The sequence below is a fragment of the Manacus candei genome, unplaced genomic scaffold (genome assembly GCF_025592945.1).
Source record: "Manacus candei isolate 608988 ecotype Guabito, Panama unplaced genomic scaffold, ASM2559294v1 h1tg000008l, whole genome shotgun sequence".
NCBI lineage: Eukaryota > Metazoa > Chordata > Aves > Passeriformes > Pipridae > Manacus > Manacus candei.
This window is the reverse complement of record NW_026138056.1, coordinates 29,225,399-29,251,488: the sequence shown is the minus strand read 5'-3', so window position 1 is coordinate 29,251,488 and position 26,090 is coordinate 29,225,399. Positions and strand designations below refer to the sequence as shown.

General features: G+C 38.6%; 1 protein-coding gene across 2 annotated transcripts in view; it reads left to right on the top strand.

The window, feature by feature from the left end:
* MRPS28 (mitochondrial ribosomal protein S28) overlaps nt 1-22,343 on the top strand; it is a 75,156-nt gene extending 52,813 nt beyond the window's left edge. For both annotated transcript variants that reach the window (XM_051770624.1, XM_051770633.1), the window contains one exon: nt 22,047-22,343. In XM_051770624.1, coding sequence (XP_051626584.1) covers nt 22,047-22,200 — 154 coding nt within the window. In that variant the 3' untranslated portion in view covers nt 22,201-22,343. The remainder of the gene's footprint in view (nt 1-22,046) is intronic.
* Nucleotides 22,344-26,090: the final 3,747 nt, after the last annotated feature.

Here is a 26,090-nt window from a genome sequence, read left to right as displayed (position 1 = left end):
ATTCAAAGCAACGTTATTACTGAGTGTAATTTCTCCTTTGATATACAAATGAGGTTCTTTTGATGTGGGGTGGTTGTTCCCATAGCAAAGCAACTCTTCAGGGCAGTTCATTATTAGCAGGCAATTGTTAAATGTATACATCTGTTTGTACTGCATAGGCAAAAGTGATTGTGGTGCTACCTAAGTGAGCTTACCTCATGCACTGTTTTGTATGTGTTACTTGTCATGCTGAATTCTGTCAGATTTTGAATATTTGGAATTAAATGATCCATCATTATTTTTCCTTGAGTCTGCTGGTTGTTTATTTTACTTTCTGTGCTGCAGAAATATGTCAAGTATTTCTGGAAGAACATTATGTTTTCTTATGGAGTGTTATCCTGCCCTGCTTCTGGGCAAAGCCTTGAAATTTGACAGGGATGGCCTTCATCAGGGAGGTGCCTCGTGCTACTTGCTTGATAATCCATGTAGACTGAGCTAAGGTAGAAGATGCTTGGACACGCACTCACACATTTCACAGGTGCTTCTGAGCAATGGTCATCTCCAGATAGCTCTCAGTTATTTTCAGGACCCTTTAGTGTCTGCAGTTGTTCTCTCAGACCAAAGGCAACTGGAGCATTGACAGCAGGAGCTCATGTCCTACAGCCCAGAGAGGGAGGATGGATAGTTGTCAGGAAGAAATGGTGATTTCTAGACTTCATCTTGTTCTATTTCTCCTGGACAAAAAAAGAATGATTTGCATTTCACAGTCCCTTGATCACATGTCAGTTGTATGATTAGAGGATCAAGTATCATTTTAATGTTGGATGGTAGTTTGCTTAGGGTGATTTCTGCAGATGCCAAGAGTAACAGCTAATAGTAGTGCTGATCTTCTCAGGGGGGGAAGAAAAAACTGAGCTCAGATTTAGAAAAATTAGGCTCTTCTTTCTGCTCTATGCTATGCTTCCTATAGCAGTAAAACCGGTGATATTGAATAAAACTAGAATGTTTACCTATCGGACTGAATAGTCGATGTTGGAGAAACTTCATTTTCATCCTAAAATTTGAAAGCTCTTTTGCCACCCTAACTTTCTAACAGCTTTCCTTCATGTCATAAATGCCAGAATGAACAAAGTATTAAAGGAAGTTTATTTCATTGTTTCTTTTTTAATCATTTCAATATGAAAATAATTAGTGCATGGATTTGAACCCTGTTTCTAGTATAGAAAATGATTCAGTTTTATCTTTTGATCTTTCCTGGAGGAAGAACAAAAAAAAGTTGGCTTGGTTTAGACAATTTGCTTAGACAATTAGCTTAGATATTTGGTAAACAAGTTCAGCTGTTAGGATGGTGAAACTGTCAGAGGGTTTACCTAAGGCCTGTTTTAAGAAACCTTTCCCTCATAGAAGTTAGACAAATTTTTGTCAGGGGTAACCTTCTTTAGTGCAAAAGATAAAACTTGATGTCTCCTCTCACCTATGATTTCTCTGGTTTTGGTCAACTATTTAGAAAGTAGCTGGTCATTAAAGAAGACTTTCTTTTGAGGCACTTCAAGGCAAGTACAGTAGAAAATCCAGTATTTCAATACAGGAGGTGCAGGAAACACTTCAAAATTCCTGAAATGAATATTTCTGTGTGCTGCTTGTAAAATACTGCCTGTTTTCCAAGATTTTATGTTACCTTTTAAGTGACCCAGATGAATGAGAAATGCTCATAAATACAATCTCAAGGTAATCTGCTCAACTTCTTTTGTAAATGACCATGAAATAATTAGGAGTGAGATGGGGAAGCAGTTGGCTGAACTACTAATACAACTGTTACCCAGGATTGAATTTGTCACCTCAGTTTGATTTTGTCAGCTGATTTCAGTCAGTTCTCATTCCTTTCCATTTACTTGATAATTGTTGGAAGAAGCTGAGGTGGGCAATCATATGATCTTATCTCTAAAACAATTTACTGTCAAGTTTTGTTAAAATGTAACTTGCGTAAATATGTATCTTTGGCTCACCAAGAGCTTGCACTCTTTAGCAACAAATGAGCTCTTCTTGTGGCTTCTCAACTTCTGGCCCTCCAATTTTCAATTTTTCTCATCTGTGCTATGAAGAAAAGCGTTTCTTATTGAAGAATGAATACTGCTTACATCTTTGTACCTGGACTGTTTTCTGTTCAAGCTAGAAAATGTTAGGGACAAAAAAAGAAAAAGATGTGAGCATCCAGTATCACGATCATATAGCAGTATTTGGTATGAGCCTACACACACATTATAGTTTAATTAAAATATGTCATTCCTTGAATATTTGTGTGTGTGCACATGCATAAACCAGCTGACTCCTGAAAGGGAAACTCTATAAGAAGGTATCTTGTTATCATCAAATGTATCAATTAGTCATTTCATAGAACCTATTTAGAAATCAGGAAATAAGTGTTGAAAATGCTGAAGAGTTACTAACTTAGAGTTATTTTTTTCCTCATCACTTAGTATAACACACTCCAGCAGCTTGAGTTACAGGACACTCCCATGTGTTAGAGGATGGCATTTTTAAGACTAATACACAAATACACTGCTACACTGAACAATCTAAATACTTGTAGTGTTTTTGAGGGTGCAGTTTAGTTACCCGTGTTTGATAACAAACTGCTAACCTGCATGTTACTGCACAACCTACACAATTGCTCCGTGAAGCAGTTTGCTGTGAAACTTTTATTTTGCAACATCCACAGCATGAACTAAGGATAAACCCCAGATGTTTGAATATTAAATTCTTTTATTTCATTAGTCCTCATTTTTATGGGTTTTTTTTGCGCTTTATACAAAATTCTACAAAATATTAATACTATAAGACATTTTTAGTCCATTTTTACCTGCACAATTGTTATGTATGAACATAAAATGTAGATTGTAATCAGAGTGGTGCTTGTGTTGCAATGTCAAGTGACAGAAGTGTTACGAATTGTTCTTTTTGCATCACAAAGATGGATGAGCATGTGTTTCACATGCAGACTATGATGATAGTATTCCAGGAACATTCAGTCTGTTCTCCAGTCCCTCCAGCAAAACTAATTTGGTTCCTTAAGTAAGACTGAAACATTACAGCGCCTGATAAAGCTGGAATAAAACCACTGAAATAATTATTTGGAGCCAAGTCTGTTCTCTATATTGTTACACAACCAGAGTGTGAGGAATTAACTGTTCACATAAACGAAAGAGAACCCTCAGACTTCCCAAAGCCACTTTGCTGTCGCTGTTGCAGCAGCGAGGTTACAGCAGCTGCTGTCTTGCCAATACCCCAGCTCTGCAGTGGCTGGTCCCCCACTGCCATTCAGAAATGATACCGCTGCGTCTCTTGGCCACAGAAATTGCTCTTGGGGCAGAGAATCCCACACACAGATGTATCTAAGTCCCCTACCAGGGATTTCCAAATCCCCCTAACAATAATTGCAGTGCTGGCTGAACTGTAAAACTTCTGCAGCTTCTTTCTGATTTTTACTACAGTTGATGAAGCAAAGCCATCAATCTTCCATTCATTTGCTGTTTTATTGGGTGTTAAGTGTGGCACGTTGGTAAAATTCTATGTTAAATAAAGTTGACTTTTTATTTTATGTATATTTATGCATTGTTTTATTTATATATTATAAAAGAAGTACATTTAATCTATTAAAATTATTCTTATGCAAAAAATGATATTTTAAGTTTCAATTAATTATTCCTGTTTTGTCATGTCATATTACTAGGATGATTTGATTTGATCACAACTGTTCTGCCCACTGATGAAAGACTAAACAAATGTATCAGGTATTGTAAAAGGAAAGTTAAATCAAGTATTTAAACACCTCCATTTGAGACTTTTTATTTACCGTGTGGAATAAACGGTGACTTTTTAACTATCATAGTTTTCTTGTGTGTTAGTTGTGTGTGTCCGTAAGGGTAGGGGTTTAACTTCACCTTAACCATCATGCTTTCTTCTAAGTTTCTTCTCATAGTTCACAAGTGTAGCTAATGCCGAAATGGGGCAGTTTGAGATGTGGCCAAGACAGGGCCCAGAAGGGTGCATGCTTTAAGAAGTTAGTTAAACAAGATGCTGAAATACTGTCAGCCTTGCTGAAGGTCAGTTTAAGTTTTGGGTCCATAAGCACTGTGGTATGGTGGTGGTAACAGTGCTGGAGGTACATCTCTCTGTGGAGGGACGGACATGGTGTGTCCTGGCTGCAGGTTAAATTTCTGCAGGTGATAAGGTACTGACGATCAGTCCTGTAGCAACGTAAGCCTGTACCTACCTCCTGGTGCTCAGCCATACTCTGGGTTCTGTGGGTGTTCTATCACCCATGTAATCTGAGCTTGTCCCCGGGTATAAGAGAAACTGAATCTGACCTGTGAGACTGAATGCCTGTTTTTGCCTTGTGTAGTCATTAATGTTATAACTACACCATTGGCTTCAAAAGTTATTTACTGCAGATATAGTTTTTTTAAAATGCACAAGTAAATCCTTTCAGAGTTGATAGCATTTTAATGGAATTGACACATTAATAGGCAAAATAGTTTATGTGTAGTTTTTCCTCTTCCTTACGTGAGAAAACTTCCAGAATGATTGTTTCCACCCCAAGAGTATTATGGATTGCTTGGACCGTCAATACTTTCCTTAAATCTTTTATGGAGTACAATAAACCTCCCTGTCCTTTTTATAGTGAGAGTGGTAGAATTTCACCCTCCATTTAAAATGCAGATAATACATTGTTTGGAGGAGTTTGTTTGAAAAGGTGGGTTAAGCTGGAATGAGTCATCACCTAGGTGCTTTGTGTGTGTGCGTGTATCGGAACTTGACACTGTGGGAAAGCTGCAAGGCACCTTCTAAGGTGATGGAAAAGAAATACTGTACTACAATTAGTTTTACTCACAAACAAGAATAGGATTTTGTTATCGTGATTAATTGGGTCTTACCGTGCTCCACCAGTAGGTAAGCAATAACAGGTGCTGGAATTCTTGGATGATAGAGAGAAAGAAAAGACTAACAAGTGAAAGGTACGGAAGCAGCCTTGAGATCTCTCTTGCTTTCGCTAACAAATATAACCACAATCTCCGGCTTCTGAGATAGATGGAAGTGATAAACAGGTTCCTTTTCAGTGGCAAAGCTTATTTGAAGATTGATTGGGACAAAACTCTTCTTTGTATTATTAGTTTTACTGACTTTTTAGTATAAAGTTGGCATTTAAACTGAGGACTGCCTTTACTACAGGATTAGTTTCTAACATTTTGGGTGCTCATTTTATTCCAGGCTTATAAACTGTGAATATTCCATTGGCTTTCATTTGCTTTAATGAAATCCCGCCAATGTGATACACTGGCAAAGCTTCTTGTCTTTCTACATCTAAATAGTTCTCTTTGATCTCAGTTAGCAGTGGACAGAGGGATGGAAGAGTCCCAAATGGTTTTTATTGCCTTGTCTTCTGCTGTGAGCAGAAGCAGGCAGAGTCCACGGTGGCATTATCGTCAGCCTCTTGCACTGGCCATCTTCCTTGAGCAGCTGTGTTGGAGCTGGGTCAGGGAGCTGATGCAGAAGAAAACTGCCTGGTTTTTTTCTTTTATTAGTCTTCAGATGGATCCACTTCCCAATCAGGTTGGCAGCCAGAGCTTGCCCTGTCACAAGGAGAGGAGCATCGGGAATGGTGAGGTGGGGTTGAAGGAAGAAGGCCCAGGCTGACTTTTCAGGAGCTCAGGCTTGTGCTGGGTGAGGATGACCAGACAGACCCAGTTTCACAGACTCCAACAGCCCTGTTACATACAGGGCTGAACAAAAATTAAAATGGCAAATGAGTGCAACCTTCTTGTTCAGCTCTGTTGAGATAGTTCACTACAGCAAAGGCAGTGCCTGCACAGCCTCTACCAAAGCTCTAAAGCACAATTCCTAGGAGGCTGAGGCTGGTAAGTTAAGCAGTGAGGTTTTCAAGGCAGCATGGGAAAAGAAAAATGGAGTAAAAGGTTAAAAATGGAAAACAGAAAGGTATGTGACTTGGAGAAGTGTATGGAAGGGTGATGCATCCATGTGCTGGTCTTCTTTGCAAATACTTCCAAAACTACTCTTCTTTTGTTCATGTGTCCCACCACTCGAAGCCTGCAGTAATTCACTGGCAAAATGTATTTAGTTTACTATTCCAGAACAGCTTCAAAAACCTATTAAAATACAAAACTCATTCTTACTTGTCAGAAACTAAAGGTGAACATACCATTACCATTTGCTGTAGAACGGTTTCCTGTGTCTATAGAAAGGCATAGTGCATTTTATAAGTTTTTGAAATCTTTGGAGTCTTGAAATATCTTTTTAGTGATTTTTAAGAATATAAGCATAAATGTACAATAGAATCTTTTACAGATAAAAGAAAAATGGAGACAGAGCTTGAAGTCTGTTCCTGTGATTTTGCACATAATTTGGGGAAAAGCTTTCAGAACCACGGAGAAATAAATTCTGATTGAAAAGTGAAGACCTTGGCAGAATTACTGCACACAAAGGAGATGTGGGCTTTTATTTTCTTAGTAGTAGTGAGCAATATAGCAGTAGGACTTGAAGATCAGGACTTGGAGGCACTACAAAGGAACTGCAGTGATGAATTAAGGAGATCGTGATACCGGGTTTGAATATTTTTTGCATATTATTAAGGGTTGGTTGTAGAATGTACAGCAGTGGTAGGGAAGAGAGAGAAAATGAGACAGCATGTTAACAGCTTCCCTTTTCCAGTTCAGAAATGCAGGATAAAGGCCAAGGGTCTTGGTGTTCTAGGAGTTGCTGCAAGCATTGTCTAGGAGAAATGTTCTTACTGAATGCTTGTATCCTGCGACACAGGCTAGAAAAAATTCTGGGGACATTTTTAAAATCAAATAAATGCTGATAAGGAGAAGGTTGGGGGCTAGTGAAGGAAGTTGCATGGGGAGTTTCAGTTAAGTGCCTAAAGTGTAGAGGAAAATAGGAAGAGTAGAATGGAAATGTGTTACATTCATAGAGAAGCAGTTTAGATCTGCATGGTTTGGTAGTCAACATCTGCCCAGCAGAGGTGCTTGGACTGCTTCCACACTCAGGGAAGTTCCTGAACTCTGCACACCTGAGCTCATTCCTGTCTGTACTGAGTCTCCTAAAGTGTAAATGCTGGAGTGATGTCTCCAAATCCAGAGTAAAATGCTGTGGACACCTCTTCCAGATGACAGAGCTTTTTTATTCCCTTTCCTTGTGGGCAGGAGTTGTAGGAGCTCCTGTAACTCAACTTCCTCTCTGGAGAAGGCAGACTAAGATAACACTACATACTGTGAGCAGACAACGTAATATTCTTTGTCTCATGTGCAATAGGTATGTCAAAACCTGCCTGTTTTGCTGAAGCACGTTCCCAGCAAGGCGAGTGTTTGAGAGGAGGATTGAAAGGCTTAGTTTTATTCCAGATTTGTATCTCCTGGCTCTGTTTTCCCCAGAATGAAGGGGATGTAATTTCAGACCCTTAGTTAAAGAGTTGCAAATATTTGGGGAAACAGATAAGTTGCTGCTAATTGATTCCCTGGCCACTTGTTCCCAGTTTTGGAGGTGCTGGAGTTAAAGGTGAGACGTGAAGCAGTTCAAGTTAATGGTCTCCGTTAGATGATTAGATGGCACCACACGTGGTGGGATGGAGTAGCTGGAAAATAGGCAGGAAGAAAAGGAGAATGTGGCATTAGTAGGGCATAGCTCCAGAAGAAAAACATTACAGTTTCTTCTAACTTTTACATGTAGCCAGGAACTTGAACATATTTAAACTTTACTGGGCCAGGACAGTGCCACCAATCCATCAGTAAAGAATTGTTGGATTATTTGAATAGCAGATAAAGTAGGTCTTACAAAAACAAAATATAAATGTTTATTGGTAAGCCCTCTGTAGAGGGGCTTTCTGTAATAATTTACTTCCACTGGACTGGTTTTTGTTGCTTTATGGCATTAATTTCATGGTAGTGCAAGTTTGTGGTTCGCATTTTTTATGTTGCTCTCCAAGTGACCCAACAATTCAGAAAGGCAGCAGTATTTGTACTTTTTTTATCTGAGTATTTTTTCATCTTTTTGAACTTCCCATTGTTCATAATCTAAGCCCATGAATGCATCCACCTTGTAGGAGACATTTTGCTATCTGCAGTTCGGCATTTGATGAATGTCATTATTACAGTCATAATAATTTGTGATAAATGGACAAGTAGACCCAGAGTCCTCATACAATTTGATGAAAAGTAGGTGTATGTGTTTAATGCCTAAAGAAATTATTTCTGATAAAAATAAGTCTGAGCTAAAACTAGTGATGTGGGAGAAACTTAACCCTTTTCATTAGGCTTGGGGAAGTAGTTGATAACTACTGCGGCTGTTTGACTCCCTTGTTCAGATTAAAAAATAAATTAAAGAGAGGAGGAAGGGAATGAAAGAGCATTTCCTTACCAGGCAGTCACACAAGCTATTGTCTATGAGCTCCCCGCCCCCATCTCTTTCACCGAGGCACACACACACATACGCACACAAAAAGCCAGTTTTCTGTCCTTCTGAGCACACAGATGTTCCTCTTGGCATCCCTACAGTATGGATAGGTTTTTTTGCAGGCGCAGAATGTGAGGCTTCTTTGTTGGAGACAAAGTGTTGCCTGTGGTGGGAATTGCTGCAGTGATGGGAAAGTATCGTAATGTATTGTTGGATTACTGTGTTTTTTTCCCCAGTAGAGACAGTACATTAAAGTAGCTTTGTGGGCAGTGAATTGTTTGAGCCAAGCCTGGCTAATAACACCCTCTCCTTGGCAAGCAGTCACACAAGGTATGGTTGGCATAGTTTGGATGGTCATGGGATTTGTCCCAGGCATCTGCAGCAGTTCTGCTGTGTTGAGGACAAGTCTTACCAGCGGCACGTGGTGAGCGAAGGAAAGTGCTCTGACTGTGAAGGTAGAGCTGTCGTACTTTCAGCTCTCCATTTTTTAGTGCTATGAAGATCTGATGTGATACATACCTTCTTCTAAATTATTTCTAGGACCTCTCTTCTGACTTTTCTGTATAAAAGGTCTAAGAAAACAGCTTAAAATTTTAAATTAATTTCTGTTTAAAATTAGAAACTACTAGCATTAAGTGTTTGACTGAGCTTTTATACAGAAAAGATTATAGCCCATTCAAATTGTTTCTTGTGCTACAGCCTGCCAAAGAACATGGTTCTTCTTTGGGCACAGTTGAAGATGTTGCCAACTTAAAACTCCGAATCCAGCTTTTCTGTTGTTGATGGTATCAAGCAACAGAAACACAGACCTGGAAACTGGGGGTCTAGATCAAGTTCCTTCTGCTCATATCATGTTATTTTTTATCTCCATTCTTGAAGTATACACGGATTTTGTCATGACTTTTACTCTTTTGGTTGGCAGTTTGATACCCCCACAATAAATGTGTTCTGATATGAAAGGTCTGCCTGTGTAGATCCAGTTGAAAGATTGCACAGTTTAAGCTGGAAAAAATGAGCTATGGCTACATTTCAAAATGGCTGAAGAAACAGTTTATAGACAAAAAATTCCTTGAAGAAGCTGCTTCTAGGGAGAATTTGGAGATGAGACTATAAAAGGGAAACTTACCTGACTGTATAATAACCGTTAAATATTTTATTTCTCAGTTTGTTCCTCTGATGACAGAAACTTCTGTCCTTTTTTCCCCAGGTATTTTTATCTATCTCTAGTTTCCTCACTGTGGAGAAAGATGTAATGATTTAATTTTCTGTAGAGCTTTCATCTTTCCACACCTAGGAAAAAAAAAGAACCACAGCCTTATTTGATACACTTTGTCAGTCCATATTTATGTGTTGTGTGTTTAATTCTCTATACTCTACTGACCAGAAGGAATAAAGTGCTTATAGAAGGCATAAAGCCAAACAAGTAGGTCAGGAAGTGGCTCTTCTCCTTGTACGATGTCACAACAGGTATTGCTAGTTCATTTCCAGGTCTACTCCACATACTGGATGCAGATCTGCTATCATGAATACACCTATTTTTTACATTCATAAGCTGTTTACATACATAAGCTGTTTTCTTCCCTGAGACTTATTTCTTGTTTGTCTCTCTGATTTCACAAAATGGCATAGATTATACTTACTCTAAGCTTTTCCCTCTTCTTTCATTCCCCCTTTTAAAACTGTAAGCATGATCCTGTTTCAGTGTTAGTGTCCCATAAACAGAATTCCCTTTGGAAACGCTTCCTACCCTTCTTCTGCTTTCGTTTTAGGAACCCAGGACACATTCTAATGCAGTATCCAGCAGCACAGTTTCTTTCCTAGCTTTCCCTGGAGATCCCTCCTTGTCTACTTCCAACCTGCAACTGCCATTTCTGCCTCATGTCTGAGACCAACTGTTTATTTCTTCTTTATTGCCTCCAAAACTAAGTTTTCTGATGTTCCTTCTAAGTTCCTTTTGATAGTTCTATTCAGTGATAGTCTATATTCCCTTAACCTCAAGCATTATAACATTAAGTTGACTTTTTTAATTTCTAATATCATAATAGTATCTGGTACTATCTTGTTTCATGATCTTTTGGATGGCTTTTCCCTGCATTTAGTGTTTCTAAAAGTTGCCTTTAGCAATCTGAGCTCACTCCTGTCAGCACTGTGTGCAACAGGTTGCCAGGCTTGCTAGGTGACCTGTCTCTCTGATAACTCCTTGCCCAAACCCACCATGTTCTTCTTGGATATTCTTTATACGTTTTCCTCATCTGTTTCACTGTATTTCATGAAACACATTTTTTTAAAGTCTGAAACACATCTGAAAACTGTCCCTCTCCTGACTCTGGTCAAGATCTATTAATATTAGAGTTTTTTAGCAGAAAGTGGAACCATCGAATATTTGGTTTTCTCAAAGGCAGGTGCATGACATTCTGCAGAGAAGTGAGCCTTCTCCGTCATTCACACTCTTCCTTGCCAGTTCTTGAAAATCAAACTGACAGTGTCAAACCAGTTGCATTTTTAAGGCACCACTCCCCAGTAGCATTTTCATATTATCTCTGGGTAGACTTTTATTAAATGCAAAAGCCATTGAAATGAATAATGCAGTGTTAGCTTGCAAAGAAATGTTCCTGACCAAATCTGAAAATGTCCCTTTTACAGGAGCACCATGAACTCTTTTTCATCAAAAAGTCCGTTCAGTATTTATTCGTATTGTTCATTCATAATGTAGCTGAGATTGCTCTTGAGGCATTCAGATAAATGGACTCTAAAAAGGAATTGAAACTTCAGGAAGTATTATTTGACATACCTTAAAATGCTGGGTAATGTTCTGTGGTGTAGCACACTCAGTGATGCTTCAAGATGATTTGTGTGCACTGGAAATAGTTAGTTTTGTAATCTGTTTTTACAGGGGGACTTTTCCCCTGCCAGATCCTGTTTTATCCTCTTTGAGCTTTTTCAGACCATAGTGTTGGTATTGTCAGACATTTTTAGCTAAAATCTTTAGCTGAGTGTCTTGCAGTTCTCTGAGCAGTCTGCATATACTGCATCTTACAGACCAACTGTTATGTAAATGTGACTTTGCTTTTGCCACAGGTGAACAGTAAGAGTGACTGAGCAAGCCAGAGGGCGGATGTGATATGCAGTTTTTTTGAGTAGGCACCAACAACCAGAAGGAGAGCTGGGGAAAGACATGGGTATAGGGAGTTCTGGGAAGAGTCTGATACTTTCCAGCATGCCTTTGGGAAGGAGCAGTCTTCCCTCGGCCTTAACTGACTGATAAAGGGGAACCATATGGTACCTCCAGTTCCTCTTGTCTTAGAGTCCCATGCAGTTCTTCCTTTTCGCTCAAGCTCACCAACTCACCAACCAAATATTCTCCACAGACCTCACCCACATTCTGTAAAGTTGTATTTCTCAACTTGTATCTCCTTCAGACCCTGCTCCCCACTCCCATGGTTGGGTCTCCCTGAGACTCCAAGCCATTAGTGCTCAACCTTCCCCCGTCTTTAGCACCTTTGCCATCTCTCCTGTGGATTCCAGTGCAACTGAGAATTCGGGTATCTGCTTCAGCTGTTCAGCAGTTCCGTGTTCTGTCTGCCTGTATATGCCAGCCCTTACATTGACATGGTTACCAGCTCTCAGTGCCACTGGAATAGCCATTCTATCCTCCCTACGTGTCTTCTGCATCCAGGTCTCCTAAGAGAGGAATAAATCCAATTTATAGCTATGATGAGGTTTAAAGACAAAGAGAGGACATGGACAGTACTTACCATCAGTCCAGATGGGAGCATGAGAGCAATGTTAGAAGACGTGTCTGCAAAAAGCTGCTGACAGTATGTGAATTATCCTGGTTTGCTGAAGTTTTTCCTATATGACAACTTCTCCAAGCTGTACCAAGCTTGAGGATTGAGCACCAAAGCTGAGTAGGTTTTTAAATTCATTGTCATTGTTCCCATAGCTAGTATCATTACTCTGACAGTAAGGGGCAGTTTGATTTGAATTTTGATAAGAACCATGTCTGGATTATCAACACCTACTATTTATAATAAAAAATCTATTATTTATAAACTCTTATAAGAGACCTTCCAAAATGGCTGGTGCAAAGGGACTGGAATCAGCTGAGTGAGAAAACTGAGAAACATGGCAAGAAAAAGAAGACACTTGAACTTAGTTGGTACTGATGAAAGAGAAAACTGTGATGGGGTGAGAAACTGAAAGGAAAATGAGATTGGATGCATAAATGAGCTGGGACTAGAATGAATGAGAAGGCAGTAAGTAAGAGAAGACAAGAAAAATGCCTAATAGTTTTTCATGGTTTAGGAAAAGAAAACTGGAAATGCCTGGTCAGAGATCCCAGGGATGCAGTGAGAGATCAGAGAAGTTACAATTAGGGGAGATGGATTAAGTGTTGAAAGAGAGTAAGGCTGAGACCACATCTATTAAGAAGAAAACTAGAACAGTATTGTGCAAAGGGCATTTGAAATGTGGCGGGCTGAAGGTTTAGGATTATCTACATGAAAAGTATCTGACTGAGACAAGGTTCCAGCATGGTAAAGAGAAGGGATAGGAACTACAACAGTGATTGTGGGAAGAAGGACAGAAGAGTGTGAGCTAGAGCATACTTCATGTGCATTTGCTTTTTTCTTTTTTCCACTTGGCTACTGCTTTTATCTTTTAAGCAGTTTGCCTGGCTTCTGATGCCCATAAGCGTGATGGGCCATGGGGGTTTTTTATGTTGTGTAAAATAACTGGCTATTTTTTTAATATAAATTTAAGTATATAGTCTTTATTTTTTAGCATTTTATGAGTTACAAAGCAATATTTTAATCAAAATAGTTCTTTGCATAGTTAAAAACAATGGAAAAAATAACAATTTGGACTGAAGACTTTCTTTTATTTTTCTCTCAAGTTAAAGGATGTGCTTTACATTATAGACTGAGAAAGCAATTGGCATAAATTATTGTATGATGACAAAACTATATCTGATACAAGTTCTTGGATGACAGGAGCCACCTCTTGCAAGTTTCATTTGTCAAAGCTTACCTCAGTATGCCATGGAGAAAAGGTTACAGCATTCAACTTTGATGTGATATGGAGTACATTTTAAAATATAGATTATTCTGTGGATTCCTTCTCTAAAAAGGGAATGATCCCGTCTCAGAAGTTTTAGTGAATGCAAATTGATTCTTCCAGAGACTGTAGCAAAATTTACAGCAAAAATTTTTTGGTCTGTTCTAGTAATTAAATATTGGGTACTTTAGGTTTTATTTGAATTGAGGTAAACAGTTAGAAGTGTTTTTACAACTAAGAAATTTTGTTGAGGTTCAGAATGTCCATAGTGGAACAGAATTAAATTTAAATATTTGGCACCTTTGGCTTTTTTTTTCCTGTCATAGATACAAATGCCATTGTTTATTGATATCATTGTAATAGCAGAGCTTGACAGTGTCTTCACAATGGTTTGTGTGATGCTTTTCCGTGATAATTATAAAACATTTCTTGTCAGACTTTGCATTTACCTTCTTTTAGCTATAGGACTGAAAACTTAAATGTTTCATTCACCTATGTCTCTTCCACTTCTGGTCAGCTGCCAATAGTGTCTCAATAGCCAAGAGTGGACACGGAAGGGTCTCACAGGAGGAAGCTGCCAGGGCTTGACCAAGAAGGTATGGTTTTGGACAGCTCCATAACCATAAATGGGGATAATATTATACCCCCTAATGATAGAGTGACCCCCAAACTCTGCTGCTCATACCAGTCTGTTCAGTAATTATTTTCCCCCAAGTGTCTGTACATCCAGTGCCATTAGTGGTGTGCTTGCTTCTGTAAGCTCCGGTTGGCCAGGGGAATACTCAAATCTTTCAGTGTGTTTTTTGCATCAGCATCTAGCTAATATCCCCAAACTCTTTGTGGTATTCATTTCAAATGTCTGTCTTAGATGGTGGTCAATGCAAAGTGGGGGTTGGCTTTGGACTTCCTCAGGTGCATAAAGCACCTGTTGGTTTTAGGGATGTTTGCCAAAGGATCTGCTTGTGCACTGTTGTTCCAAAACACAAGGTGACAATGACTGTTATTCAATCTGATGGTTTCACACAGTCTTACAGCATTCTGCTAAATGCTTCCAAGAATAGGAGAGGCTTTTATGTAGCCGAGTATCTAGAATCTCTGCTTCTATCTATCAGAGTCTAACCTTTTCTCCTTGTAAAAGTATAGACTTAGTGCAAGGAACAAAAATATTCTGAAAAATTATTAAGGAGGTGTCACAAATGGTAAATGCTCAGAAGAAATGAGAGCATGTTTGCTTGCTTAATTCAAGGAAGGAGGAAAACAAATTGAGTAGGAAACAAATACAGATGAAGTGGCAATGGATTGATGAGTCACAGGAATTGGGACTGTATTTTCTGATAGAATGTAGCCAGCAGCCTTGGAGTATTTTTTGTGAAGTGTCTGACTGCAGAGAACAGAGATGCTTTGAAAATCCTATTTTGAGCATCCATCCCTTATTTGAATGACTAGATGTTGTGGTAATAAATAATGGATTAATAAAATTTGAGCCAGAAGGGACCTTCAGGTCATCTCTCAGAACTTTACTGTGTCATGAGACATGACATTTCAGCAGGTTATCCTGAACTGAACTAGCACATTTGTTTTGACATCTCTTCAGCTGAAACTGTCAATGGCTGAAAAATCTCAATGCTTGGAGTTTTTTCCTAGTGGTTCATCAATGTTATTTACAAGTTGTCGTTTTCACCTGCATTCGTTGGACTTCACTTTCCTAATATTACATGCTTTTGCCAGATAGATTTAAGCACCTTTAAATACCAGTATTTTCTTTCTGTACAGACAGCTCAGTCTTTTCAATAACAGATCCAGATATTTACATTGTTATTGAGTTTTATGCATGGTCTTTGTCTCCTCTTTACTAGCCTTTAAAGAAAGGCAGACAGCAGGATACTACACCGAGATACTACTCTTTCAGTCTCTCTCTTACCATCCCGTGTTCTGCTCTGTGCAGAATTCCCACTACCTTTCTGCTGCCACTTTTCTGGCATCTCACTCTAACATTCAAAGCTAGGATTTGACCTTTTTGCCCCAACATTGCCTAGGAGCTTATACTGTGGGGTGTGTGTCTGTTATGACTGCTGTGTGGAGCTGCTGATTTCAGGATTGTTGTCCCCCCGTTGGTAGATGTGCAGTGTGTACCTCACTGGAAAAAGCCACTTCAGCAAGAAGTGTAGAGCTACACAGCCTTCCTCTTGACAGCAGTCTGCTAATTTCATCCATATTTCTGCTGAACAGGAATTTTGCATACACTGGCAATGCGTGAGGTGTTTCTGGGAAGTGGTGTGCTTTTGAGGAGCTCCTTCCCTGTAGGGTATCAGAGGGTGACGTATACAAAAATCTTAGAGATCTGTGCCAGGGTAACTCCTTAAGCCAGGTATAGGGGCTCCCTTTTCTCTTAAAGTTGAGACCAGCATTGGCTTGGGCGGCATCTGTGAATGCTTCAAAACATTTTTGAGAAACAAGATGAATTGTTCCACACACAGCTTTGTTCCACTCCAGCTGCAGTGCTTTGCTGCTGGCTGGGGTCAGTTAGAGGTGGACTTGCTTCTGGGGATGCGTTGTCATTTCAGTATTACTAGTGAGGAGCTACAGGGTGATTTTGAGTGGATTTGAATGGTAGTAAGAACGGTGAACAAAAAATCTGGAGAAAAAGCGATGGTCAATTTATTTTACTACCTTTGCTGCTGTTGTATTTTTTCTGAGATTGATAATATGATGTCTTTCATATAATAAGAAAAAGAGAGAAAATGAAACAAGAATTTTTTAAAACTGTTCTGTACTGTGTTAAGACACTGAAACAAAGCTTCTTGAATAATAGATCTGAAAAAAACAGAAATTCTCACAGTCCAAAAGTAAAAGATATCAAGACTTCTCATGGCATTTGCTGAGAGTACTGTGGCTTAACTCCAACACTGTCTTTACAGTGGTTCATATTAATTGATTTTGTATGGGAGATAATTCAGGTATTCCTTTTATTGCAGTTTTTGAAAGCCATCACCAGAATGTGTTGGGAGATGCTAAAAAATAATGATGCAAAAAATGTAAAAAATTTAAATTAAATTCTCTGAATGACACCCTCGGTGTAGGAATTAAAAAAACATGTTTAATAGTTGCCTTCCTTCTCCATTCAGAAATGCGTGCTCATGAGGCTGGGACGGATGGTATGGAAGAATGGATAGTGGGTGAGGGTGGTTGTAGCCAGCCCTAGCTAGTTCAATCAGCTTTGTACTGCTCCAAAAGGAGGCAGTGGGGACTGGAAACCAGTAACAAAGTAGAGGGAATATAAGACAAAGCATTCAACTTCCCTTAAAATATCAGTCCTGTATTTTTATGGTACGGAATAGAGGGTATCTGTGAATGCATTTTTGAAATGAGTGAGAAATACAAGCCAAGACCTGGTGAGATTCAACCATTTTTGTAATGGTGTTGTTATTTTTGTAGCACAGTTTCCAAGAATAGAAGCTTTGTTGCTTTAAATTTTAAACTAATAACTTGAGTAGTTTTAGTAGAAAAAGGACTGCTTACTAATTCGTGATCACATGCAGTTTTAAATATTGGATAGTTTAACAAAATGCTTTAATGTCGACACCTATAATTTAGAGTTTGAATAAAGTTCTTAATGCCACGTACTAATGAGGATGCTTCCTTTGCATGTGAAATTGCACACCTGCAAAACTACTGTCCCATTTTCTTGGTAGAAAATGGTGTAATTAGGATCCCCATTTTTAGTTGAAGCCTCCTTGTTTTTACATGCTCATTGTTTTCCATGTTAACTCCATTTGTAAACTTTTCACTGTAACCTGGAATGACTTAAATTTAAAAAAGAACATTTCCCCCCCAGCATTCTTGAAAGTTAGCAAGAGCTGAAATATGTCATTCCATATCCTCCATCTCCAATTTTATTATGTAAAAGTATTGGAGTTTTTTGTTTCTTCATATATTTTAAGAGGACATAATGAAATTACTTATGTTTTAAAAATTACAAGTTTAAAATCTTGACTGAAGAGTTTGGGGTTTTTTGTCTGAACCCTTTAATTTACCATGAAGATTTTGAGAGAGTAAAAGCTTCAGTGCAAAAGTGAAAGGATTAGCATTGGATCCAAGTTGCAATAAAAGGGATATAGTGAGTCAGAAGGAAGCTTCCAAGTTGCTTGAATTTGGAAGTGCATGCTGTGCTGCTCATTTGTTCAGCAAAGAGAAGACCTACTTTATGTAAGTTAAGACACAGTAGTTTAATATTTGCATGTGATGATAAAAGGCCCTATTTTTAATGTAATAAGAGGACATAAACTTTGATTTTTGTATTTGCTTTTAAAATTTCTTTAGCAGCATTAGCAAGGCTGTACTGGGTGTTTCTCTGTGCTCTTGCATACTGTGTTACATTGGTGATGTACAGTTGCACAGGCTTATGGTTCAAATAAGAAAAAGGATTTTCATCTTGCTTCTTTTCTGATTCTTTTCTGTGACAGTTCAAAAATTATAAGGAGCACTAAAGCAATTATTTGGGTTGCCTCCAACTTAACATCATCTTCTGCAAGCAGATGTTTGAGGAAAGGTATACCTTGTACCTAGTGCTTTGCCCACTCTAGAGTTGGAGAGAAGCCTGCAGGCACACATTCAAACTAGAAAAAGCTTTTTGTAGCCCATGGATTTTTGGCCAAAGTTCAGGCAAAGTTTTCTGGGGATGCTATAGTGGGTGCTTTGCCAACACTGGCCTGAAATGGGTTGATGACTTAGCAACAGCAGCTGATGGATTCCCAGCTCTGAAGCTGGGTGTTAGGCAGAGTGCTTCCATTCAAAAGTGGAGTTAAAATTCATAGCTGTTGTACATAAATTCTATAGAAGTGGAGAAAACTTTGACTCTGCTTGCAAAATATTTTTTTTAGGTTCTATAGAATATTCCCATACCATCACTTATTTATGCAACTAAACACCTTTGTCTACTTCTCAGTCAATTTAATACTCTTACCTGGCAATAGGAAGTGGCATGAGGAAAACATGTGGATCCTTGAGAAACACAGTGCTTGGGGGTTGGGTGAAGGTTAATGGTTCCTACTGATGGTCATTGGATAGGATGATCTTGAATACCAGCATTGTTACTTAAAAATAAAGCAAGTCCTTTTGCAAAATGGAGAAGGTAGATGGTTTCTTTCTTTTTACGCTGGTGTCCTTTGTCTCCTAGGCCACCATTCCAGAAAATAATAAAATGCCTGCTTCTGGCTCCTGTTCAAGCTTCTGCGTTAACCATAGGATAGTTTTATCTGTTTTAAGGATAATACTTTCATGGATAGAATATGATTATTATGCATAGAGCAACCTATTATTTCCTCTTGCTCTAAATGTGGTGGATAGATCACCACTGCATGTTATATCCATGTTTCTACTTTTTCTACATCATCCATATAGTCTCAAGGGTTTTAGCTGTAGGGAACATCTGTCACAAACCCACATGTTTATATTCATACAAATTGGCAGTTGTGTCAGCTCCTCAAAGAGATGTTCTTCAGGATCTCTTTGTAAGCAGATGTGCTGTGATTGGAAAACCTTCTTTAATAATTAAGTACAATTAAAGTATCTGGAATCTGTTTGAGTTACTAAAGCAGCATTGAAGACTGATTCTTTTTATGAAAATACAATTACTTGAATTTTGCATTACAAATATATAATAAACTCACATCTGGAAATTTGAGCAAAGTTCTCTGCAGACTGCACAGTGAGCAATGCTAAAATGGGGGGGGCGTCATGCTTAAGATTATTTTTTTAGTTATAAAATTAGATGCATTAATCATGACAAGTAAAAGTTCGATTAGAAAAAACTTAGTTTCATCTATTCACTTGCAAAACACCCCTGTAGACTACAACCAGCCCAAAAGGAACAGATGCATGATGAAAATAATATTTTGTATTTCAGTTAAAAAGATGGAGCTCAATATCTATCCCAATTTCTATATTGACACAGCTCAATATCTGTGCTGTCAGATAAAGAGAAGTCTTCTAATTCAATTTAAACCTCATTCAGTTCAATCTTCTGTAGAAGAGTGTTGGACCCTGAAGCCAGTTTTCATGTCCTGCTTTAGGTTATTCGTGAGCCGCTTTTCCTGTAGGAGGAGGGTCAGGAGAAAAAGGCAGAGGGGTGGCTGGTCTTTAAAATTTGTTACAGAACCACTAATGTTAATCTTAAGTTTTATTATGTTTAAAACATGTTAATCTTTTTAAAAGCAGCACAGAATGTTGTAGTTCAAAGATCTGAGTTTAGTGTCAGTCAGGTTTTAATAGTTTTATGCAGTCTTTTCCTTTCAGGAACTTTTTTGCTCTTCTTTGGCTCTACTGTGTATAGTTTCCTAAATTTCTACACTGTTTGCCTACAGTGTTTTCAGTGCGCTCTTTTGTCACATTTTACCACATATCCCTTCTTTTCTATCTTCCCAAGCTTCCTTTTTTCTCATTATAAGGTATCTGCTCTCTCTTTTTGTTTCCACAGACCATTTCTCTCTCTCAGGTTTCCTTCTTTCCATTTTATTTTGCCTTCTCTCAAAACCTAATCCCCACTCTCCCCCATTGATAAAGGCAGAAAAGTATGATAATTTATGCCAAAGATACTATTAGGGATCAGAATAACTTCATGCTTGAATGCAAAGTCAACCCATCTAACCAGCAACTGTCAGTAAGGTGAAGGTCTGGTTCATGCTAGAGAATGTTTTTAGATTTTTTCCGTATACCCACATAGCTAAAATCTCTAGTCGGTATCTTCATTTAAGGTTCTTCAGTGACGATCTTTTCCTCTTCATTCCCCTTCTTATCCCAAAACATCCTGACTTCTTTAGGGATTTGTCTTCTCAATAAGCCTAACAAATCCTGGAAGATGCCGTTCACTTTTATGGTCTTACACACTGTCTTTTGATTTTCTTTATCTCTTGTCTTACTGCAGTGTTGCACATTAGCTTTCAGGAATAATTCTCATCAGTTTTGAAACTGTTCTGTTTTGAAATACAAATTTCACAGAGAAAGGGACAGAATTAATCCTTTCCAGCTATTCGGATAGCAACCAAATATAAGCTGTACTCTGTCTTCGTAGCTGTGTCATACTCTTCACTACAAGTAGTTACTTGCATTTTGGACAGATGAGGACCTTCACTTTCATATTTTTAAGACAATATGTGTTATTTCCACTGGACTCATGCCAGTCATCCCAGGATTCATTGGGATGAGTGTTGGCAGAACCCTTGCTGACTGAAGTACCTTTTGTACCCCAGATACCTACTCAGAGTGAATGTATCAAATGATCTTCCTTTGCAGTTTGGAACATAACCAAATATATTACTCAGGATTAACCATGAGACATGGCAAATGGATGTAAGATAGCATTGACAGAAAAATGGAAAAAAAACACAGAAACAAACCCCACCATAAATGCGAGTCCAGCATCTTTTCTCAAGGTGTTTAGTTTTCCAAATGAACCTTAATTGATGAGCTGAAGAAAGTTGAAACCTGGTTCAGTTTTGCTCCATTCTAGGAAACAGTTGTCAAACAGAGAAGATAGTCTGCCCAAGCAGGAGGTGAAAATGAACAAGGTGGAAATGCATGCAACCAACTCTCCTGTTACATTTTCTCCAGTCGGTAACTGGAGAATTTTTCAAACTTTCACTTGCTTTTGCTCAAGGTGGTCAAGTTTGATGCATCTTCATCTCTTTATGCTTTGACTAGGGAATAAAAAAAAGTACGACTTGAACTTTCAAAAGAAGAATAAATAATTCTTAGTTTTATTGCTGGACTTCGATCAGTATATCTCCAGGTACATTATAAAAGATAGCTAGTGTTTTAAAAATCTTCACTAATTTGGCATGGCTATCTTAACACAGGGTCTGTTTTAAAAACACATTGAACACTTGCATCTTCTGACTTGAAAGAAAAGAGAAGGGAAAAAAGAGCATAAAACAATAAAACCCAAGCCTGTAGGCAGAATGTTTCATGACAATAGTTGTGGGGTTTCTTTTTAATTATATGTAATAAAAAACTTGCAGATCATACCTGCTCTTTGGGTGAGGGGATAAGACAAGAAAAGTTCCCTTGCCTGAGGCTCAGGGTTAGAAATATAAACCATAGTTAGTTGACATTATACTTTTTGATAATAGCAATGTCACCAGTGATCTAATGATGACTTGTCCTCCCCTTTGATGATATGTTATCCTGCAGATAATTGTTTGCATGATAGCAGATGATACAGTAAAATATTTTGATGGAAGACACAAACAGTTTCCCGTGTAATAAAATGCTTTTTTGTAGAGTCTGAATTCCCACAGTGGGATCTGGTGGTGTCTGCTCTTCCATGGGCAGAATTGTGTCAGCAGAGACTGGGTCTGTGGTGGTACACAGTGTCTGTCCCAGCAGTTTTAGTGCTGATGCATTACAACAGTTGGACTTCTCTTGCAGCACATGGTTTTCTATGGGGCTGCTACTCTGGGTCTGCAGACGGGAGTGCAGCCTTAGGGGATTGCAAGACCATTGCTTAAAAAAAAACTTACCTTCTTCCCCGTCTCCCCTTTTCTTTACAGAAAATATCAGAGAGGAACCCGAGTACGCCTGAGACTGCTGGATCTTGAACTCACGTCGAGGTTCTTGGGGGCAAAAACTGATACCACATTGCTGGAAGCTGATGCAGTGCTTTTAGGGCTTGCAGAGAGCAAGCAAACAAAGCAAAAGGAGTAAATCCACTGCAAATAAATGCACTTTGTGCTCTGTAGCAAATTATACAAATGAAATGTTTCCTCAGGAAGTAAATGAAAATTTTCTGTCCGCTTAGTTAAGTAAATAATGAGATCAATAAAAGACAATAAGCACATTGTCCCTGATTCTTGCTCCATTTTTATTGACTAATCTTTCTAGGTCTTTGCCTTTGGATTTAAAAGTAAAAGGTAAACTGAGCTTCTGTAGGGAATGTTAATTGAATATTTGATGTTGTTCTTGTAATTCTTGTATAAAGAATTCCACAGTTCATCATACTGTCCCAAAGGAACGTTGATCTGAGGACATTGTACTTCCATGGAGGAAGTGCAGATCTTGCTGCCGTGGTGCTCCTTCCAGTACAGTGTTTCATACAGAACAACATGCAGGATTTTTGATTTCGAAGTTGCAGTGCAGACTGTTTACTGCAGATATTGTGTTTGATATCCATTATAATGCATCATGCTTTTATCTCCATCAGCATGAGGAACTTGAGATAATTCTTTGTTTTAATCAGAGTTCTCATTTCCAATGCATATTAGTAATTTTTATCTGGTTGTTAATAGAAATGAAAATAAATTGTTTCAATGCAGTAGGCCAAGTGTAGGCCTTAGTTTTCTATGAGTGTATTTAAGATAATATAACAGGTGTTTGATCACACAACCAAAGAATCATGCTGTGGTGTTTCCAATATCTTTTTGGAGCATTTCTTTTGATTTCTGTTCTATCCAAGTCTGTGTTCTGCACAGTCTGCACAGTGCCTAGCAGGTGTGCTGAGGGCAAGGGAAATTTTCTATTCATACCACTGAATTACAAAAGAAAGCCTGTTTAATCTTAAAATACTTTCCCAAAGTTTGCAATGAAATGAGATTTGTTGAGGTGGCATGCCTTGTTTTTCTGCACTGACTGTCCAGCAACAATGTGTTTCTTTTTGTATGTACTTTATTCAGCAAATTGCACAAAATTCAGCAAAATGCACGCTGGCTTAAGTGTATATTACTGAACTTCACAGCCACCTCATCTTTCTGTTGGAGCAGGGTACCAGGGAGCCAGTTCCAGGCTACCACAGCTCATGCATCCCTTTCCTTGCCTTCATCTGAGGGTACTTGGATAAGATGGCATCAGAGGGCAGAAATTGAGAAATTTTGTTAGACCACAGCTGGCCTGTGAGTCAGGTTGCCACCCAAACTCTGCAAGTCTTCATATGGTCCAACAAAATTTATTTAGAACAGGATACAAAAGCTTTAATCTGTTTTATAGGTCTTTTCCAAAAACATTGTAATTTCTCTTTTAAAGGTTTTTGTCTTTTATGTTTTTGTTTGAAAACATATTAAAAAAAATGTGAAAGGAAGGCTGAAGTGCCTTTTTACCTGGAACCACAGCCCTATGGCACAGCGCTGTGATTCTTTCTTAGTCCTCTGACTAAAAGAAAAACTTTGACCCAAATAAACAAAAGAAAACTCATGTCCTACCTTTGCCCTTTCGTAACACTGAAAGAAGAGTTATAATGCAGACAAAATCGTAGGATTGTTAAGATTGGAAAAGGTCTCTAAGATCTTTGAGTCCAACTGTTCAACCGGCACTGCCATCTTCACCACTAAACCATGTCCTTAAGTGCCACATCTACAAGTTTTCTTAACACTTCAAGAGGTGGTGATTCCACCATTTCCCTGGGCAGCCTGTTCCAATGCCTGACATCACCTGCTATGGGTAGTTTACAGATAAATCTCATCTATGATCTGTTGAGGAGAATATTTTTAATATAAGGTATTTATTTGCCCAAATACTAGGAGGAATCACATGGAAAATGCATAGCTGTTCTGGAGGAATGGACATGTTTTAGCAGATCCTTTTATAGTTTTGCAAACTGAAGTTTTGTTTCTGAAATCAATAAGGAGCCAAGCAAGAGAGAGGAAACAAGCAATGTGAGCTTATTTTGTTGCTTTAATTCATCTCAGTGATCTTAATTAGGGGATTTTGAACATGAATTTCATTGGATGTTAGCCTCCAGGTAAAGAGTTATCCTAGCATTAGAGCAGGAAAAGAAGGCCTTTTTAAGAAACCAGGAGGGATTTAAAATATCAAAGAGAAATCCTGTCTGTTGAATGTAATTCATCCTATGTGCTTGATCAACCTTAAATATGAGTGACTTGGGAGGAAATATGTGCGTTAATGTTTTGGGCAGGAGAAGAGTTAATTCACAGTAAGATTTCAAACAGTGATTTTATCAAACCTTCCACTGGATAACCTTTAGAGAAGTAGCTTTTGGAGGCTGTAGTGGTTACTATTTCAAATCCATCTTAGTTTTATTTGGAAAAAGGTTTGCATAAACCGACCCACTCTTACAAACCATGGGGTTGAACCTTCAATGGCTTTAGGCTGCTGCTAGCCTTTGTGGCCTTTGGCAAACCAGTTGTGCCAGCCCATCTGCAGTGATTTCAGTTACTCACTGGACCTCTAAACTCTTTATACAAGAGTTGTCGCATGGAGGAGTCTCTGTTAGGGGTAGCCTGTGCCCATCACACATGGCGTCAATTCTGTACAACTTCCAAATGCAAAATTACAGTGACACAGCAGGGAATTTTGAAATGTCTTTGTGGTGGGATGTTGGGATTGCATTTCGTATCTGTGATACCTGCACATACCAAGAATATGTGTAGACTAAATGTCCTTAAGACAACCTAAGGGACCACCGATATTCTTTACTGAACAGCCATGGTGCTACAATTGCATGGCCTATTCTATAAGACTGTTCACATATTTTATTCCAGTCTTTTATCAGAATAGAAATTGATAATTAATGCAGACAGGTATTTCTAGGGCTGGGTGTATAGAAAAATAACAAATGAAGTTATTTTTCTGTACGTTAACTTTACTGCTGGTTGCCCCTATCTCCAGGAGTTCTCTCTTTCTTCACGACCACGTGCCTTTTTGCTGCTTTTCTTTGCATTTTCTGTTCCAAAGGTGCACAAGTGTATGTACAAGAGCAATGCACAGTGAAGGCTCCTTGTCCATGTGGTTCATATCCCGAACAGCCTTGTGTGTGTCTGGGTTTGGGCAGCGGTGTCCATCTGAATTTTTGTTTGGAGGTCATTCTTATTTCAGGTATGACAATAGTTGTTTCTGCTAACATAAAGAAAGGGTAAAGCCATCCCAGCAGCTCCTGTGGCACTGTGCCTAGCCCACACCACCTCCTGGAAAACTCTTGTCACTAAGTATGCTACATGTATTACTAATATTAACCATAGGAATGCCACTGATTCATACTGAGGCTGTAGCTGTAAGTGTAAATGTATCATTTTGCTGAGAATCCTGAGGGCGGTATAAACCAAGTTCTTCGACTGTGTTCATCTGACTGCTGAAATCAGGAATTCCTCTGTATGCCATGCTGTGTTTTCTTCTAAATTTTGTGATTTTGGGTTACTCTGAAGCACAGACCATATGAGCAAAGATCTTTACTAAAATCACGTGGATTTATTCTTGCACAGTTCATTTTTTTGATTATACTGTGGAGAAGATGTTTGGTGTTAGCAGATCTCCGTGTTTCTTAATCTGTTTTCCAGATTTTTTTTTTCCCCTATAACAATCTTGATTTTTGCAAGTGTTAAAGGTTTTTTTTGCTCTGAAATTTTTCAGGTAACAGCACAGACCCCACTTCATTAGCAGATACACAATTATACATCCTCTATCATATTCTGCTTTGCATGCTGCCCTCATCTCTTAGTTGACAAATTTCTCACTTAAATTTGGATGAGCATGACAGATTCACTGCAGGTAGTTGTAATTCATGCTTGCTGTGGTGTAAAATTTACACTTGGAATTGTAGTGCTGCGTGCTCAGAGAAGAGCGTGAAACGCATCCTCAGCTGAGGGAGG